Here is an 18,913-nt window from a genome sequence, read left to right as displayed (position 1 = left end):
AAAACAGGAGGTAACGTGTGTGGAAGGGTACACTTAGCTCCACCCTCAGTGTTTCCTTCTTCATGGAGAACAGCTATTAGTATAATCATCCTTGCTCTACCCGCTCATTAACCCCCTCCCTCTCCACCCTCCCCCCACACACGGAGGTGAGGCAACCTCTGCATGAATGATGCATTTGGGATAAGGATGGCATGAGGCTCTACACATGCGCGCACACGCATGCATCTTTCCTTTGATGGCACTCCCACCTGCGGAGAGCCTGTGACTGGATAGCCCTGGGCCAGGCTGTCACTGGAGGTCAAGGCTCTGACTGCCTCAATCCGGTGTGGCCAGTGGCAGGTGGAGGTTTATCTAATTCTGGCCCTCAAGTATAAACCACATTCTCCAAGACAAACATTATCACCAACAAAAGTGATATTTGGCCGCATCTGTCTTAATCTTATTTATCAATTAGTTCAAGATTCAGGCTGGAAAGAAAAATGTTACTGACTGGGTCCCTTAAACCTCAACTCCCTCAAGGTGTAGTTGAAAGTGCATGAAGTAAGACTTGCCGTTTTTACCCTATAGGCTTTCATGTTGCTTGAATAGTTTCTGTAACCACTCTCTATGTTGCTTTTTTTAATGAAGAGACAAAGGGAAAACAATACAAATTGCAATCTGTGCTCTAAACTGGAGCCTCCCCATCTCCAGTGAAAAAGGGAAACATTCGTCCTGGGCAATTCAATAAGTTTCTGGCCTGTGGCAAGCCATTCTTCCTTACATAGGAGGCTCTGTCTCTCAGAGTACTGAAAAAAGGATCTGAAGAGCTCTGTGAGAGGCCCTTTTACAAGCCTTGGATGCAGCTACTGACTTTGTAACATCTGCCTGAGAAAACAATTTCATAACAGGGGTGGAAGGAAGAGGGTCGGGAACTAATGATGTATTGAATATCTGCCACGTGCAAGGGAGTCTTTTAATCATTTGGGGACTGTTATCATCGCCAAGCCTCCAAGACTATATATGAGAGAGATTTACTTTCCTTGATTAATATGATGGAACTTGAGGCTTGGGGAAGATAAGCATGTGCCCCCAATAACACATCAAGGGGTGGGGCCCGGATTTGATCCCAGGACTGAGCCCAAAGCTCCTGTGTCCTTTGCACTGTACAAGGATTTCTCTCCATCATGAGGATGAGTTCCTTACCATCAGGGTTTCCCAAGCTGTTTGCATGAATCATCTCATTTGATCCTCAAAACAATTTCATGGGCAGGTAGCAGCAGCACTCAGGGGCTTGCAAAAGAGAGAGTACCCATTCCTCGCATGGTTTCATTGAAGGGATTTTAATGAAAGGATGGTGTGCAGAGGTGTGGGCAGGGTTAAGGGGACCAACAAGCCATGGGAGGGCCCAAGGTTCAGCAATAGTGGGTCTGAAGGGGGACAAAGACCCTCCCTGACCAAACTCTACTCAGGGTCCTCTGAGCCCTCTTCTCGACTAGGCTTTGACCTTGGCCCCATCTGTCTCTGGCCTGCCCAGCCCATCCTCTGCAAGGATCCTGCCCTCTGTTTACTGAGAATCCTCCCCCCTTGATATCTGATCACCCCTGATATCTCATCAAGTTCCTCATCCCCCACCTTTGATGTCTAAATCCTGTCCTGCCTTGAGCAAGAATGCTGTTAAGTCAGTTTAGCAAGAATCTCCCTACTCCACATCTCCTCTTAGTAATCTTGCATCCCTTGACACCCTCACCCTGCTCCTTGGCTATAAACCCCCGATTGTTCTTGTAGTCAAAGCTGAGCCCCAGCTCTCTCCCCTATTACAATACCTTTATCATAACTTCTTGAATAAAGTCTTCCTTATCAGTTTAACAAGTGTCAGAATAATTTTTGTTTGTCTTTTTTGGAGGGGTATGTAATTAGGTTTATTTACTTATTTATTTTTAATGGAGGTACTGGGGATTGAACCCAGGACCTTGTGCATGCTAGGCATGTGCTCTACCACTGAGTTATATACTGCCCCCAGAATAATTTTTCTATAACATTTCTCTAAGAGAGAAAGCAGTGTTCCCCAAAGCTGGCAAGAGCTGCCCTCAGAAGTGGAGCCACCCTTAGGATCTTAACCACAGAGGAAGGCAGCCCTTGTCAAAAGTGACCTGGCAAGGGGGTCAGGTGGGAGGAGAGAAACCTTGACCTCTCTTCTGCCCCCTGAATCTCCCGGAGATGCCTTCCATTGGCTGAACCCAGCCCAAAGCCGGAGACAAAGCAGACAACTTGGGGAGAAACTGTCCACAGAGTTTAACCTCCTGGGTAGAGAGGTTAGAAAATAGAGTTGGGAGAGATGAGGCAAAAGGAGAACAACCCCACCTGGAAATATCATATCATTCTACCCATTTAACAGATGGAGAAGCTGAGACTGATGGCGCTGTAACTCAAGATCACACAGCGGGGAGGTGGGATTGCTGGTACTGAAACTCTGGTCTTTTGAGCCCCAGCTGTTTCCATCACGTTTATACCCATTACCTCCCAATCTAGTAATGGAAAACCGCAGCAATTATTTCTTATCCTTTCACAGTTCTAGGGGTTGCCTGGGCTCAGCAGGCAGTTCTGGTTTAGAATGTCTCACGTGGCTGCAGTCGGACAGAGTCACTCCAAGATGTGCTGGCTCAGGGGGCTGGAGCTGGAGCAGCTGGGGCTCCTCACTGTCTACCTCTGTCTCTAGGTGCTCTCCCCACATGATCTTGGCGTCAGGCAGCTTCAGGGGGCCTGGACTTCTTGCATAGTGGCTCTTGGTCTCAAAGACGTTTGTCCCAAGAAAGAGAGAGCGGGTGGAAACTGTACTGTGACGTATGACCCAGCCTCGGAAGTCACCGGTGCTATTTCTGCTGCTTTCTGTTGTCAAGACGATCACAAAGCCTGCCCAGGTTCTAGGGGCAGCAACATAAACCCCACCTCTTGATGGGAGAGCAAGAAGATCCTGGAGGACAACGTGAGACCATAGATACTGTTAGGGTGATTGTGGGGAAGTACTGTATGTCCGCCCTCTACATTTCATTAGAACCCCCATGAGTGACTGAGAGGGGGCTATCTCTTTGATTTTGGTGATTTTTCAGGCCTCAAGTCTAGTCCCTTTCTCCTAGTTACACTGCGGAGGTGGAGTGAGGCATCCAAACCTAAGTCACGACCGCCCCAAACACTAGAAGTCAAGTTCTCATCAGAGTAATTTTTAAAGTTATTACCCTGAGGATGGGAGATCCTGTATTTGGTTTGAGGGTAACTTGTTCTCTGATGGTTTCATACAGCTATTCTTATCACCCCAGTGAAGTAGAATAAAGGCTAAGGGCTGAAGGGCACCAGAATCTGTCACCTTCAAATATGCCACTTTGCCATAAGGACAATTTTGAGCTAAAGGCAATTGAGAACCCGCAGACACAGGAAAAGCTCTCTTCTTCCCCGGAACTGCCCCCAAATGAAGAATAAATATGCCCTTTTGTAAGGAAATTTCTATTTGTGAAAAATCTATATACCTGGAAAAGAGCTACTCCAGGAGACAATGCTTATCAGCTAAGAGACGCCTGTCTGAAACCTCCTCACCATAATGCTCCTTCCCTCTCCTGCGTAGCCTGCCTCCCCCACCCGGAAGCCCCAAACTCTCTTTTCCTTTGTTTAAGCCTAATATGGTATATAAACCTCAGTCATCTGGTCGCCTCTTTGACTCTCATTTCCTTGTGGGAACGATGCCTAGGTAAGTAATTAAAACTGCTTTTTTCTCTGTCTTTTATCAGATTGATTTGCAAGCTTCAGCCGTTGAACCTAGGAGGGGAGAGTGAATAAGATTTCTCCTCTCCTGCAGTGCAAATCCCCCTCCCCCAAATTAAATTTAAAAGTTTCCCCGGTGTCAAAAGGGAAAGAGATCTTGTCTTCTCTCTCTTTTTTCCAGTATTTCGTTTAGAAAGAGTATAAATCCCCTCTGTTTCTTTGAGATGGAGGTAAATCTCTATAAACCTGGATAAGCCTCTCACCAGTTTTGCATCCTAGGAATGTCTTTCTAGAAGGTCCTGGAAGCTTCTATTTGAAATGTGAACATCAAGCAAGATGGTGCACCATCTTCCTAATGCTGTGAGAGATTAGCCCAGGTTCTCGGCTCCAAGTTGTAGTTCCCTGCTCATCAAAAAGATAGGAGTTTTCTTTTTCCTTTGGTAAAGGCAACTAGCATATGTGCAATGGATTGTATCCGCCTGGCTATACAAAAGAGTGAGATTTCTGTTTGTCTTTGCCATCTCTTTTGTGGATTGCCGGTGATGTGCATCAGAGACTGGTTTAATGCTTATTCAGTAATAAACCTGATTCATTCATTTCTTCATTTTGTGGGAAGGGGTCACCTGATTGGCTGCAGACTTATTTGTAACTACATCTGAGACAAGAAGGAAGAGGGCAGGGCACAGCCATTCAAGAAGTAACATAGCAATTAACACCAACATGGCAGGAGATTTGGCTTCCAGTAGACCCTGAGCTTCATTATATGCTCATTGTAATACATTAGCATGGTGAATGACACACACACACCCCCCACCCCCGCGTCGTGACAGTTCCGAGGCTGACAATAAAAGGTCAAAAAGTGGGCAGTAATCCAATTCCTGAAAACCTCAGCCCCTTCCCCAAAAGTAGTTGGAATAATCCTTTCACTTGTTACCATATGAAGTTACCGAGCCCATAAAAATGAACAATCCCCACACCTCGTGGCTACTCTTCCTTCTGAGTGAAACAGACTGCACTCTGTCTATGGAGTAGTGTAACTACTTTAACTTTAAACTAAGCACCCAACTCCGACACCTTGTGGTTCTTCTCTTGCCTTCTGAAACAGCCTGCACTCTATGGAGTATGTATCTCTCTAAATAAATCTACCTTTACTCAACTGTGGCTCACTCTTGAATTCTTTCCTGTGTGAAGACAAGGACCCACATTTGGCAGGACACATCCCAGGGACTCAGCCTGAAGACCTGGGACATGGACATCCTCTCACCCCACATTCATTTTCCTGTATCACTTCTCCAACAAGAAATTAGGTACAAACACACACACACATATTTGCCTGTTTCCAATAGAAATAAACACTTGTTGGAGAACTTAAATTAAGTACATTTATTCAATGAATATTTATCGAGCGCCTACTCTGTTCCAGGTTCTGTGCCAATGATAGAGGCCTGGGGAAACTGTCTGCACAAAGCCCATGGTGCTACGATTGCACCATCAATCATAGAAAGATGCCTGAGGCTGGTAGTCAAAACTTTAGAAGCTTGCACAGCCACACATTTAACAAAGCTATTGGTTGGCTGAAGTAAGCCACTGTAGAATGTTCAACAGATACCATAAACTGTGATAAGTTCTATAGGAGCATGTACTGAGGGACCAGACTGAGCCTTGTGGGTTAACGTCGTAGGCTGAGTCACATCACTCATCATTTTTGTGGGTGAATTACACTTGAATATTGACCATTTTACAAGGTTCGACCTACTAGACATGTGTTGGTTGTGTCTGGCCAGCCTCCGTTCCCTCTTCTTCTGGTACAAGGAGCTCCCTTCCCAGCCCCCACTCTCAGATCATGTGGCTTGGCTGGGGCCTTCACCACCAGCAGCCCACGGGTGAGCACGTGAACCGGACCTGGGCAAGGAGCGTCACCTCCACCAACTGGCCACAGTGATTGGTTCAGGGATGGGCACATGACAAAAGCTGGGCCAATAGGAGAGGCACCAACAAAAACCTAGGTACTGGCACCATGCTCAAGTTAGGAGCAAGATGGCAGGCTTTGAATGTTATGGAGAGATCCCGGAGACAAAGGAAGACTAAATCCTAACACCGTCCTCTGGCACCTACGTGCAGCTGTGATGGAATCTTCTCTTAATAGATAGATAGATAGATAGATAGATAGATAGATAGATAGATAGATAGACAGACAGACAGATAGATAGGCAATTTTTAATTTTTTGTAACTTTTCATTTCTGTCACTTGTAGCAAAAAGAGCCCTGACATACACTTAAGGAAGTCCTCTCAGGAAAGTGACACTTGAGCTACAGGGTCTGGTTGGGGGTGGGGGAGTGTGGAGCGCACTGGGGAAGGAAGGGGTGCCCAGGTCTAAGCCTTCACCAAATGACTACACCCATGACATAAACTTGCTCTGCCCCTTCAGCTGCTCAATAAACCAAACAATAAGGTCTGTTCTCTCCTGCATGTGAGCTCTTCTGGGAGTCAAGCTAATGTATTATTGATGAACCATAAATAATGGGGCACGCATGATTTCCTATTCAGTGCTGAAGTACAAAGGCATAACACTGACATTTTAATGAGGTTTTTATGGTCCAGCTTCACTGTTTACACTGGAAATGGGGGTTCGCTGTCTCAGAAAAGCAGTTTTTACTTTACTTTTCTTATTGTCCTCCTCCATTTGTCAGCCTCCTTTGGAATATTTGTATGAAATATTATCATTCAAACAGATCCAATAAAAGAGAGCAAATAAAACCATACCTGAAGGACAGTGTTGCTAATGCTCTTATCTCCACTGGATGGAGCAAAGAAAGGTCAGGTGCTCCCCGGTCTCCCAGAGGCCCCCCATATTTCTGCCTCCTAAGGCCATTTGGCTTGACATTCAGAAAAAAAAATGTTGGCAACAGACAAACCTGGATTCAAATCTTGACTCAGTCATCAGTTAGCCACGTGACCTTGGGCGAGTTACTTTAGCTCTCTGAGCCTCGATTTTCTTCTCTATATAATGGGGGAAATAATACCAATCTTTCAGCATTGCCATGAGGTTTTGAGAATAACTCAGTGCAATTAAATCGTCTAGATATGCCAATTAAGATGCATTTGGCTGCAGATAATAATCAAACCAGGAGCAACTGGCTGAAGCAGCAATTAGGATGAGTGTCGGCTCACATGACTGAAAGTGGAGACAAGCGTGCTTCTGTGTGGACTAACGCATGGCCCAGGCTCTGTTTGCCCGTGGTCCTCTTGGCTTTGCCCTCTTCTGAGTTGGCTAAGCTCAGGCTGGGGGCAAGATGGCTACAGTGGTTCTGTGGCCTCACATCCACAATCAATGGCAGAGGAATAGAGAATGTGGCTCTTTTAAGATGCTGACACTTCTCCATCGAAAGGTAGAGTTTGTGTTCCCTCTCCTTAGAGCTGGGTGGATTTTAGTAATGGCCTCAACTGGCAGGATGAGGAGGAGGTGATGCTGCACAACTTTCCAGGCTAGGTCATAAAAGGAAATGCAGCTTAAACCTGGTTCTCCACTGCGATACTTGCCCTTGGAACCCAGAGATCATGTTGTGAGGGAGTCCAGGTCACTTGCGGGTATTTTGGCCCAGAGCCTCATCCCAGCTTCCAGCTGGCAGCTTTAGCATCAGCTGCAAGATGATACCTTCTGACCATTCCACCTCCCAGCTTTCGGGTCTTCCAACCGAAGCCCTAGTCATTCTGGAGCAGAAACAAGCCATCTCTGCTGTGCCCTGTCTGAATTCCTGTCCCACTGAAATCATGAGAGATAGTAAATGATTATGGTTGTTTTAAGTTGTGGGGTAATTTGTTATAGAGCAATACATAATGGGTACAACATAAAATTTAAAAAAAAAAATCTGTGAGGGAAAAACCATTAACAGCAAAGTCAAATATAAGTGCTGGAAAAAACTTTGCAACACTTATCAAGGAACAAAAGACTAATTCCACAATATATAAAGAGCTCCAGCAACTCAATATGAAAAAGATCAAGAATCCATCAGAAAAATGAGTAAGGGACATGGATTTACAGGAAAGGAAACACAAAAGTGACCCAACAGTAGTTATCAGTATTACACATGCACAGGGGTGGGTATAGCTCAGTGGTAGAACATGTGCTTAGCATGCACAAGGTCCTAGGTTCAAGCCCCAGTACCTCCATTAAAAAAAAATAAATGACTAAATAAACCTAATTCCCTCTCCCCCACCAAAAATACACATACACAGACTCTTTGACCTAGAACTTCTCCTCTGAGGACATTTCCTACAGATACACTTACATGTATATGAATTGATATATGCAAAAACTTGTAGAAATGATAAATGCATTTGTCTAAATCATTTCAACTTTGTTATAATGGCCAAAGATCAGGCACAACCTAAATATCCAACAATAGGGAACTGGCAATAGGGAACCAGTTACATAAATTACTCAATATTTGCAGCCCCCAAAATGAATGAGGAGGTACTTTATGTACAGATATGAAGTGATGATTACTGAACCAGGTCTGTTTGCCCGACGCACAGCAAGCTAGATGCTGAGACACCCAAGCTTATAGCACAGAGTTTATTTGTCACATAGCCAAAGGAGGAGATGGGAGGACCAGTCTCAAATCCACCTCCCCAAAGGGAGGGGCTTAGGATATTTATGGGTTATGCAAGGTGGTCTTAGGCGTGAGCAAAGGTGATTGGAGGTAGAGGAAAGGTGAGATAATCGTCATTCTGTGCAGGAGTGTCTCTGTTACATGTTTCTGCATACTCAGAATGGAGGCGCTTAGCATGATCTGTAGTGGAGTTTTCCAGTCCTCTGAGGTCAACAGGCCATTCATCAAACCTCTGCGCAGGCTCAGTTTTAGGATCAGTGGTCCCACCCAGCCCCAGCCAGCTCCCTCTGGGCAGGAGCTGACTCCAATTTCCTGTAAAATAACTGGGCTGTGTAAAGCTGAGAGGGTATGCAATAAAAGAGAAGAAAAAGGAAGGAAGGAAGGAAGGAAAGAAGGAAGGAAGGAAGGAAGGAAGGGAGGAAGGAAGGAAGGAAGGGAGGAAGGAAGGGAGGGAAAGGAAAGCAAACAATTAATGAGGGCAGTTAATAAGCAAAGGGGTTTTAACAAGCTGTTCCTTTATCTGTTGTTCTGTGAGACAAGTTCAAGAATTTTTATTAGTTATCAGCTTCTGTTAACTCTATGGGGCATGGTTTTGCGATCACCCAGATCTATTTTTAAGCTAAAAAAAGAAGACAAAAGAGTGACCTATTTGGGCTTTTAAACAGGGGGTGAACTGCTTACAAATAGAACCACGCATATAATTGCTTATATATGTATAGCATATGCCTGGAAAGATAAAAAAAGAGCCTGGTATCACAGGTTACCTCTAAGAAAGGGAATCCTGGAGGTTTAAGGATGGGGTAGGAGGGAAAATTTTTACTTCCTGAATTTTGAACTATATAAATATATTGCCCATATTCCAAATATATATATATTAAATGGAGAACCTGAAGATTGAACCCAAGACCTTATGCATGCTAAGCATGTGCTCTACCACTGAGCTATACCCTCGCCCTCACCCCATGTGTATGTGTGTGTGTGTGTGTATACACACACATATTGTATATGTATATATTATACATATATTTAGAATTCTCTTGGCATAACTCATTAGTGACTTAATTCTACAAATATCTTGGAGGTCCCACCATGTGCAGGCTGTGTGCAAGATGATGAGTATACAGTGGTAAACAAGTCAAACTTCATTGAACTTATAATCTAGGACGACAGATGGGTTGATGCCGTCCGTCTAGAACCACACACCGCGATAAGTGCATTGAACAGAGAGAACCCAGCGCTGGGAGAGAGGATAATGGGGTGGGACCTTACTCAGAAAGGGAAGCCAGGAAAAACCCCTCTAAGGAAGGGATCCTTAGGCTGAGTAGGACTTCGCCAAATTTCTGGTTATACACTGCTGCAGCCTCATCTCTCCCAGAGCTGATAGGCTTGAAACAACCACCATTTTTACTTTATCTTATGAATTTGGAGGTCAGAAATTCAGGCAGGACTGGGCTGGGCAGTTAGAGCAGTCACAGATCCACCCAGATTCAACGGGAGGGCACAGGGTCCCCACCTCTCCGTGGGAGGAGCGTCAAGGACTCTTCAGCCAGCTTTAACTCACCAGGCAGAGGGGCCGTGGAGACAGCAGGCAGAGAGAGCGGCCGGCTCTCAGGTCCTGCAGAGCCTTGAAGGTTGTGTTAAGGATTTTGAATGTTCTTTTCTGTGCAATATGAAGCCACCAAGGAATTTTAAGCACAGAAATTCACTGCTCCCACTGTGCTACCTAGGTTTATAGCTCACAGCTTCTGTGCCCATTGTCACACCCACTTCATTGCATTAGTTTAGCAGAGGCTGGGATAACCTTGTATTTTTTTTTTTTTTTTGGTTGTTGTTGGACAGTTTATTTCTTTCTTTTTTTTTCAAAAACACCTTTATTGTGGTATGATTACTGTACTGTAAACTACATATATTTCAGACACACAATTTGATGAATTTTGAGAGATGTATACATGCATGAAACCGCCACCACAATCAAGACAGCTAACATGTCCATCACTCCCCAAGAGGTACAAATTTCGAATTCCCAATTTATCCCTTCCCACCCTCTTTACCTGTGGTAACCATAGGTTTGTTCTCTATGTCTGTGAGTCTGTTTTGATTTTGTAGATAAGTTCATTTGTGCCCTTTTTTTTTTAATATTCCACATATAAGCTATATCATATGGTATTTTTCTTTCTCTTTCTGTCACTAAGAATGACAGTCTCCAGGTCCATCCATGTTGCTGCAAATGGCATTATTTTATTCTTTTTTATGGCTGAGTAGTAGGCCATTGTGTTTATATGTATATATCACATCTTCTTTATCCTGTCATCTGTGGATGAACATTTGGAGGTACCCTTCTATTCTGCTCATTGCAAATGCCAAGTGAAATCAATGTGAAATACATAAATATATTGATTAAACAATTGATTATCTAAAACAGCTGGAATTGTAGGGCATCAGTTCAGTGATTCCCAAACTTTAATGTGTCCATGAATCTCCTTATTAAAATGCAGGCTCTGATTCAGTAGGTCTGAGGTGACCTGAAGTCCTACATTTCTACCAAGCTTCCATGCTACAGTTTACACATTTGAGTAGTGAGTGTTGAAAAGTCATTGTATGTCCAAATGCTTTTAGCTGAAAGAAAGAGAGAAAGGATTTGGGTACCGAACACTGAGAAGTGAGGTAATGTCATCTAGGTCAAGTCTTCTTCCTGTCATCCTGCTCTGCTATCCTCCTCACCTCCTTCACCTTCACCTTAACACTAGGGCCCTTCATGACCTCTGGTGGATGCTACAGTTCCAAGGAGTCACTTCTGGACACCACAGTGTCCAGAAAGAGAAAAATACTGTTAGCTATGTATGTCTTTTACTTAGGAGAAAGGAAGCCTTTTCCTAAGTCTCCCAGAAGCCTTTTCCTAATGTCTCTATGGCCAGAACTGAGTAATATACTCAATCATAAATCAGTGGTGGTCAAGAGGTTTGGCAATTCCACGACTGGTGTAGACTAATCAGAATCTACTGCTGGAAGTACGGTCTAGGGAACTGGGGATTAAGGAGAAGCTTTAGCAAAGTTGGGGTTCTCTTTGTAAGAAAGTGGAAGTAGACAACTAATGGTGTCCACTACACAATAATATGCCATTTGCTTAATTGACTGTATGAAACCTACGTATTATATCTGTTTCCATACCTAACTATCTATATAACTTTACACATAAAATAGGGAATTTGGCAAACTTACTTGAAAACTTAAGGGCAAATCAAAAAGCATTACCCAGTATCCATTAAAAAGTGCATGGAAACAAGCATTTGATGATTTCAGCTCAATCATAGTGAGTGGAAAGGTCTGGGAATATGGGAAACATAATCCTTGTTCTGAAATTTACAACCTTATTGGGGCAACAAAATAGAAAGAACTAAAGCAATATACTATATAAGCAAATTATTTTTTTTTTTACTCACTTGGCCTACAATTACTGTGTAATCACAATGAACAATGAGCTGTGTCAAGGGCTGTGGTAGAGGCAAAGATAAAGCACCTCTCCTCCTAAGAATTTTGCAGCTTAAAGCACACAAATAATGAGGGATTCTGTATATTAAAAGTGCGGGGAAAAGATGACAAAACAAAGTGGAAGGAAACAGTCCTTCTGGTCTGGAGGGCTAAGGGAAGGGTAGAGGATGTACCATCTCCAGTGATAGCCTTGAAAAACAGGGAGATTTTTAATCAGTGATGGTGGTAGGTAGAAGAAGGGAAATGGAGAATGGGAAGATGGGAAAAAATGATCATTCCCAGTGGGAGTGGGGAGAAAACAAAAGCATATGCAGTGCAAGTGATGTGGGTGTGGGAAGGGAAGGTATCCTTATTGGATTCCTACTATAATCTCTTATCAACATGAAGCCATACATGATGTCAAGCAAATGTCAAGTCATTCAAAGAGGGAGTGAGCCAAGGACAGCTCCTAGGAAGAGAGAAGCCGGAGACGTCTGTGTAAAGAATAATGTTTATGGGTTAGCAGGGTGGAGTAGACAGGGCAGGAAGTCTGAGGAGCTGGACCAGTTTCATGGTTAATAACCCCTACATATCAGTATTAGGACAGAAACAGTTTTTTCAATGAATAAATTGCAACAACAGCTAAAACGGTAAGGAGGGAGAATCTATTGGTTAAAAGAGATCTAAGGGACATATCAATCTATTGTAATGTGTGGATTTTATTTGAATTATGATTCAAACTGTCAAACTAAAAAAAAATCTTATGACATATAAATGTCAGCTGAGTACCAGGTGTTTGAAGATGTTAAGAAATTATTGTGTTTTTTTAGGTAAAGGTATTGTGATTATATTTTTTTAAATAGCCCTTATCTTTTGGAGGTATATTCTGAAATATTTATGGTTGAAATGATGTCTGGGATTTTCTTCAAAAAAATACAGGGAGTAGAGGAAAGGTATAGATGAAACAAAATTGGCCATGATTTGATCATTGTTGCAGGTGGATGTTGAAGGTTCATCATACTATTCTGTCTGCCTTTGTATATGTTTAAAATTTATTATAATAGAAAGCCTAACCCAAACTTTTTAAGTAGGATGTCGAGGACTGAACGTCAGTCAGGGAAGCTCCACCCACTGAGCTTGGTAGGCTCCGCCCCCTTCTGCCCGCCGCGATCCACTCTCCCGCGATCTGTTCTCAGGGTGTACAGTGTATACGTCTCCCAACTATCTCATTTCCCCTCGAAAGTTCATTGGTCTTACACCTCGTAAGTCCCTCTATGTCTTCTTCCTCAGTCCCCAAAGACTGCTCCGAGTCCCCAGAAGTGACCCACGGCCTCTGGACCTCGAGCCGCGACCGCCCGTACCCCCACCCCTCCCCACGTCTCTGGGGAGTTTGGTTGCGTCCGGGCGGCGACGCCGGGAGCGCGTCTGCGTCGTCATGGTGACGCTCCCGGCAGGTGGCGGGGCCCGAGACTTCCCGCCGGGGAACCCGCTCCAGTGCGAGGGGCCTGGGACCCGGGCCCGGGAAGGCCCCCGTGGCGGCCGCCGACCTGCGAGGCAGCCTGAACCCCGAGCGGGTGTTCTGCCGGAAGTCAGCCTGGGTTGGGGTTGGAGGAGAGGTGGGGTCTAAAGGGTTAAATGAGGATGGGGATGGCGCGTGGGCCTGGGGTCTTGCTAACCCCTAACAGGGGATCGAGTAAAGAGGTGCTGAAGGGAACAGGCTTTTGGCAAGAGTGAGAGGACCTGCACCTTGGAGGATGGGGTGACGAAACCGAGTATAGGGATGTGTGAGAAGGGGGACAGTTCACTTGAGGCTGAGTGACATGGGATAGGGGCTTGGGTGAGAACGGTTAGCCATTGTGCCTGCCTGGAGTGCAGGCAGGGAATTTGACGGGAGGGGCTGGACCGTGACCCTGGAGAAGGCGAGGTGGAAGCTGTGCTGAGGAGTAGGGCTGCTAGTGAGAGGGGCTGGGCCGGGAGGGGAAAGGAGAAACTTTTCAGAAAATGATTATTAAGCACCTTCTTAACTGTAGTCGGTGTATTTTGCTTAATGCTGTAGACTCTTTGGGGAGTCTAAATCTATGAGCTTTCTTGAGGGGTGAGTATAACTCAGTGGTAGAGCGTATGCTTAGCATGCAGGAGGCCCTGGGTTCAATCCCCAGTACCTCCAATTTAAAAAATTTTTAATTAAAACGATAATAAAGCTATGAGCCTTCTCAAAAGAAAAAAAAAGCACATAAAGATCCACACATGATTTTACATTCAATTTCAAGGGCTTCTCAGAACAGCTCCCCAAGATTAGAGGCTTGGCTATGGAAGATATAAAGACGTGTGGGATTTATAAAGTGCCATCACAAGGCAATAAATTATTAACGCCAAATGAGTAGTGGAGGCAGTAATTGCTAAAGAATGTTAATGGGTATTGGAATCAGTGTAGACTTTATGAAGAAGGTGGAACTTAAGATGAGTATATGAAGGGAAGGCCAGTCTGGCAAAGGGTGTGACAGGCACGGGGACCCTCAGTGGCAGTGGAGGAGGCCTATAGCTTCTCCACCTCATCTCTCCAGTGAGAGGCCCAGGAAGGTGGCTCATAAATGCCAGTGTCCTGTGAACAGGGTCTCCAAATGTTAAAGGGTTTCCTGTACTTCACGTACTTCTAAGAATCCAATTTAGAAATCTCAGAAAGAAGAGCCCTGTTTAACTGTGTACTTCCACATTTTCCAAACTTAATTGTCTGTGAGAGCCTTTATTTTTCCCTTCTAACCCCTACTAACAGCTCAAGAAGCATCAGGACTACAGTTTGGGGAAAGTCCTTGAGAATAAAGGAGCACAGAAGGGGTTTGAACAATGGCTCAGCATTGGTTTGATGTGTGATGCCAGATTAACTGGGACGGCGTGTGTAGGAATGGAGTAGCCGGGAGAGAGACTGGAGGCAGAGGGAGCCTGAGCCACAGCAAACCTCACAGTGAAAAGAGGTACATTGGTCAAGGGGGTTTCCTGGGAAATGATTATACTACTACTGTTTTCTTCCCAGGAAATGACATTTGGCTCTAAAAAGAAGATTCCATTTTTCATGATAAAATGACAGCAGTGAAAACCCCCAGCAGAGAAGTAAAGACCGCAGAAGAACCATTTCATAACATGTCACCCCTCCTTTTAAGGAGCCTGGTGGAAGAGTCCAAGAAAAGAAAAGAAGTACCAAATTACCTCCTAGAATCAAGTAAGTGCTTAGAAAATAGATCTGCTTTACAACTCACATCTTCCCAGGGGATCCAAAGTCCAGAAAGCCTAATGGAATTTGGGGGGCTGATTTATCTATATCATTTTATAGGCTCATAATAGTTTTTATTATTAAGAACAGTGGTTCTATTAAGATCCATCCACTTAGCTAGATAGATGGTGTAAATTAGTCGCCAAATTCTGTTGCTTCCATTTCCTCAAATACCTTTCTTTTCTGTCCCCACTGCCTTGTTCCGCACCCTCAGCAGGTCACCAGGACTATTGTACATGTCCCTCTCCCTGGCCATACTCTCCTCTGGTCTGCTCTTCACACCCAGCAGGCTCCTTCCTGTAATCCAGGTTGGCTTTGTCACTATCCCGCTTGAATATTCTCAGGCGTCCCCTTGCAAACAGAATAAAGTTTCAATTCCTTTGCTTGGCATTTGGCCCCCTTTGCCATTGATCTGAACCTGCCCACCCAGTGCCTCTCCTGTCCCCAACTCCAGCCACGCCTGCTACTCCTGCTCCTTCAAGACCACTTGCATTTTACACCTTCTTGCATTTTTTCCATGCACCTCCCTCAACCTGGGAAGCCTGGTCAATCCTCAAGCTGTTATGTATAAGGCTAGTCATTTACCTCCATTCTTCTCACTGAATCCATCAAAACATCATGATACATTCTATTTCTTACTGTTGGCGGAAGCTGAGACTCAGAAAAGTCAAATGAAGCCCCCAAGGTGCCACAGCGAAGTGGAGGGTTGGCATTCGGCTGTTGCTGCCCCGTGTCCAGCTCTCCACAGTCACTAGGTTGCTTCTCACTCACCACTCAAGGCTCATGGCCAGGTCTGGAATTGTAGTACATGGTGGGGCTCTTTTGTCACTGTAGAACACATTGAGCGCAAGTTGGTATACTTGACTGTTTCTGGGCATTGACAGAAAAATGCTCCTTTTACGTCTATTTTGTGGTCCTAAAAACAAAAACAAAATCTTTAGCATTAAAAAAAAATTACCAAATAATGTTAATTTCAATACTTGAAAATTTACCAAATGGCCAACAGAGATCGCAGTTCCCTGAGGCACCATCCTTCCCCTAATCCAGCCCTTCAGTTTGGCATGAAGCTGACGACCGATCCTCTGGGGAGGAGCAAAAATCATCAGTGACCAGTCACCTGGAGAGCAGTAAAGACACCAAATTTCACACCCAGTTCAGATGTATACTAGAATCACAGTGCTCGAAGGATGGGGTCAGGGTGTCTGGGGCTCACAGGATTTGGATATGGCCAAAGGTGAAAGGTTATCACGGAAACTGGACAGTGCATTTGTATTGAAGGAGAGAGTCTGCTGGTTGGAATCAGACAGGCATGGGCTTGATTATTAACTGCCAGGTCTGGGTGAGTTGCTCAACCTTGTTGAGTCTCAGCATCCTCATGTACAGAATGGAAAGAACACCTGCCTCATAGGACTGGAATGAAGATTATAAACGAACGCCTGGCACCAAGCACGGAAGGCGCGGAAGTGACTGTGTAGTGGGTTCCAGCGTCTTTTCCATATGTCTCAGCTCTTGCTCAGTGAATTGCTGGTATCAGTTTTGTAGCCCTGGACACTTTTGTGAGCTCAGCTGTCTTAACCTTCTTCTCAAAACTGGAGGTAAAAAAAAAAAAAAAAAAAAAAAAAGACATTCACTTGACAAGAGCAGTTTGAGGCTTTACCGTCCAGAGCGATGATTATTCAGAGCTTTAGGATTACTCTATATCACACTGTAACTCAGTTCAGAGGAAATCAAATCAGAACAGTTAAACACACAGTAGTAAAATGAAACCCTTGGTGTTTGGATTCTTTGAAGTGGATGTTCATTTCTAATAAGCAGCAACAGCTCTATACAGAAAAACAGGGCTTGTGGTCTTGATGAGCTTGGGTTTTATTATGAAGACTTATACCAAATGTGTTCAGAGCAAATTATTTTAATAGGTAAGAAACAATAAATGTGAATTTGTACTGTGATGATGGTAGCTCCCAAGTGATGTGTGAAAAGAGAGAGAGGGCAACGCAGTTCAGTTCATTTGGAACAGATTGTTCATCTTGTTGACAGCTGTTATCCTCTGTCTGAAACATTCATATGCTTAAAGTATCCTAAATTAAAGGAAGCCCATGTTAATAGGATCATCTTCCATTTAATATTTTTTTATGTCTAATCTCATGATATATTTATCTACATTGTTTTTATAGAGATTTATGCACAACTTCTGAATAACAAGGTCATACAGGCAAAACCTGGCATATTGCATTTTGGAGGCTGTCAAGTAGAAAAACATCACCAACAGCTACTGGTAGGTACTTTCGGAGTGGGATAATTAATCATAGGAATGAAATGGCATGAATGTTCTGCATTTATATTACTCATTTATTTAAAGAGCAGCATGATCAGTAGAAGCGCAGGTGGAAATTGGACCAGAAAGGTAGGATGAGAGATTTTCAAGTTGCATCAGTGTCCTTAGTCAAATTCCCTCTGCACTGCTGAAGGCTCCTCCCAGCACTCTTTCCAAACAGATGCTGTTGCGGAGTGACTCTGAGGGGCCAGGAACTGTGCTTTGTGTCTCTCATGATTCGACCTGGCTCCTACACCAGCTTTGTGGAGGTTGTAGTAGTACTGTTTTTGTAGAGATAAGGGAACCGTGATTCCAAAAGGTTAAAGAGTTGCCTCAGGAACACAGAGCTGCCAAGTGATGGAGACAGACTGAACTCTTGGGCTGCCTCCCTCCCAACCAGTGCACTCTTGCTCCACGCCTGCACCACCAGGGAAATGGGTGTCCCTTTCATGGAAGGCCCCAGCAAGGGTTCCGTTTCACCTGCTCAGGTGAGATGCTCACGCCTCAATCAGTCATTCTGGCCAGAGAGATTCCAGCCGGATCTGAGACAGCAGAGGTCAGCTTCACTGAAGGGACAGGTGAAAGGATGGACTTTGAAGTGGCTGAAGCTGTAGTCACAGCAGTCCACCACAGAGCCACACCAAGGTCCAGTCCTTCGCAGGTTCCCTTCATCGACCTGGATGTTCAGACTAGGGTGGGCTCGGGGTGACTGCAGCACTCGTAACGCCCTCACTAAAAGAACCTGAACATTTAAATCAGCTCTGCAATCTCAGTGACCTCACCATGACCCTGAGTCACACTGAGCAGGGCATCAGAATTACTCCGACTGGGCCCTAGTTCTGAGCCAAACTGGCCTCTGGGTATGTGTTGGAGTTGGGTAGATAGAGGCGGGCTCTCTTCACATGGGCTCTCTGAGACTCTGGCCTTGTATGTGATGTCCCCCTCCCACCACAAGAGTCTCTACTTTCAGAAGTAGTGCATTCTTAGAAGCCATGTCTTAAAGTGGATCATTTTAAGATAGAATTTTTTTTCATTTATTCAGCAGCATTTATGATGCACATTAATATTCCAGCACTACTCCAGGAGCTGGAACACAGGCAGGAAACAAGTCAGACAAGGTCCCCACTTTCATGGAGGTTACATTTTAGAGTGAATAGATATATTAGATGAAAAAGTAAATAACAATCTCAGTTGAAGTGCCAGGAAGGTAAAGTGGTAGAGTGACTTGGATCAGGGAAGACATCTCTGAGCAGGTACTGATACAGGAAAAATGCAGAGTGAGAGGATGGCCATGTCCCAGGTCTCGGATAAGTCTCTGGGACATGCCCTTCCAAGTGTGGGTCCTTGGCTTCGTGTAGGAAAGAATTCGAGAATGAGCCACAGTTGAGTAAAGGTAAATTTATTCAGCGAGATACATGCCCCAGTATCAGAGTGCAGGCTGTTTCAGAGTGCAAGGCTGTTTCAGAAGGCAGGCTGTTTCAGAAGGCAAGAGGAAGGCCATGGAGTGTAGGGGTTGG

The 18,913-nt window shown here is 44.6% G+C and overlaps 1 protein-coding gene across 2 annotated transcripts in view; it reads left to right on the top strand.

Moving 5' to 3' along the window:
- The first annotated feature begins 13,243 nt into the window (after positions 1-13,243).
- The window catches only part of CFAP221 (cilia and flagella associated protein 221), a 79,534-nt gene continuing 73,864 nt past the window's right edge, over positions 13,244-18,913 (top strand). Inside the window, exons 1-3 of one of the 2 annotated variants that reach the window (XM_074363514.1) lie at positions 13,244-13,430; positions 14,846-15,031; positions 17,257-17,357. In XM_074363514.1, the coding sequence (XP_074219615.1) occupies positions 14,893-15,031; positions 17,257-17,357 (240 nt within the window). In that variant the 5' untranslated portion in view covers positions 13,244-13,430; positions 14,846-14,892. The remainder of the gene's footprint in view (positions 13,431-14,845; positions 15,032-17,256; positions 17,358-18,913) is intronic. The other variant, XM_074363515.1, reaches the window with a different exon arrangement.

This window comes from Camelus bactrianus, chromosome 5 (assembly GCF_048773025.1).
Source record: "Camelus bactrianus isolate YW-2024 breed Bactrian camel chromosome 5, ASM4877302v1, whole genome shotgun sequence".
NCBI lineage: Eukaryota > Metazoa > Chordata > Mammalia > Artiodactyla > Camelidae > Camelus > Camelus bactrianus.
The sequence above is the reverse complement of the archived record's forward strand: the minus strand, read 5'-3'. Positions and strand labels throughout refer to the sequence as shown.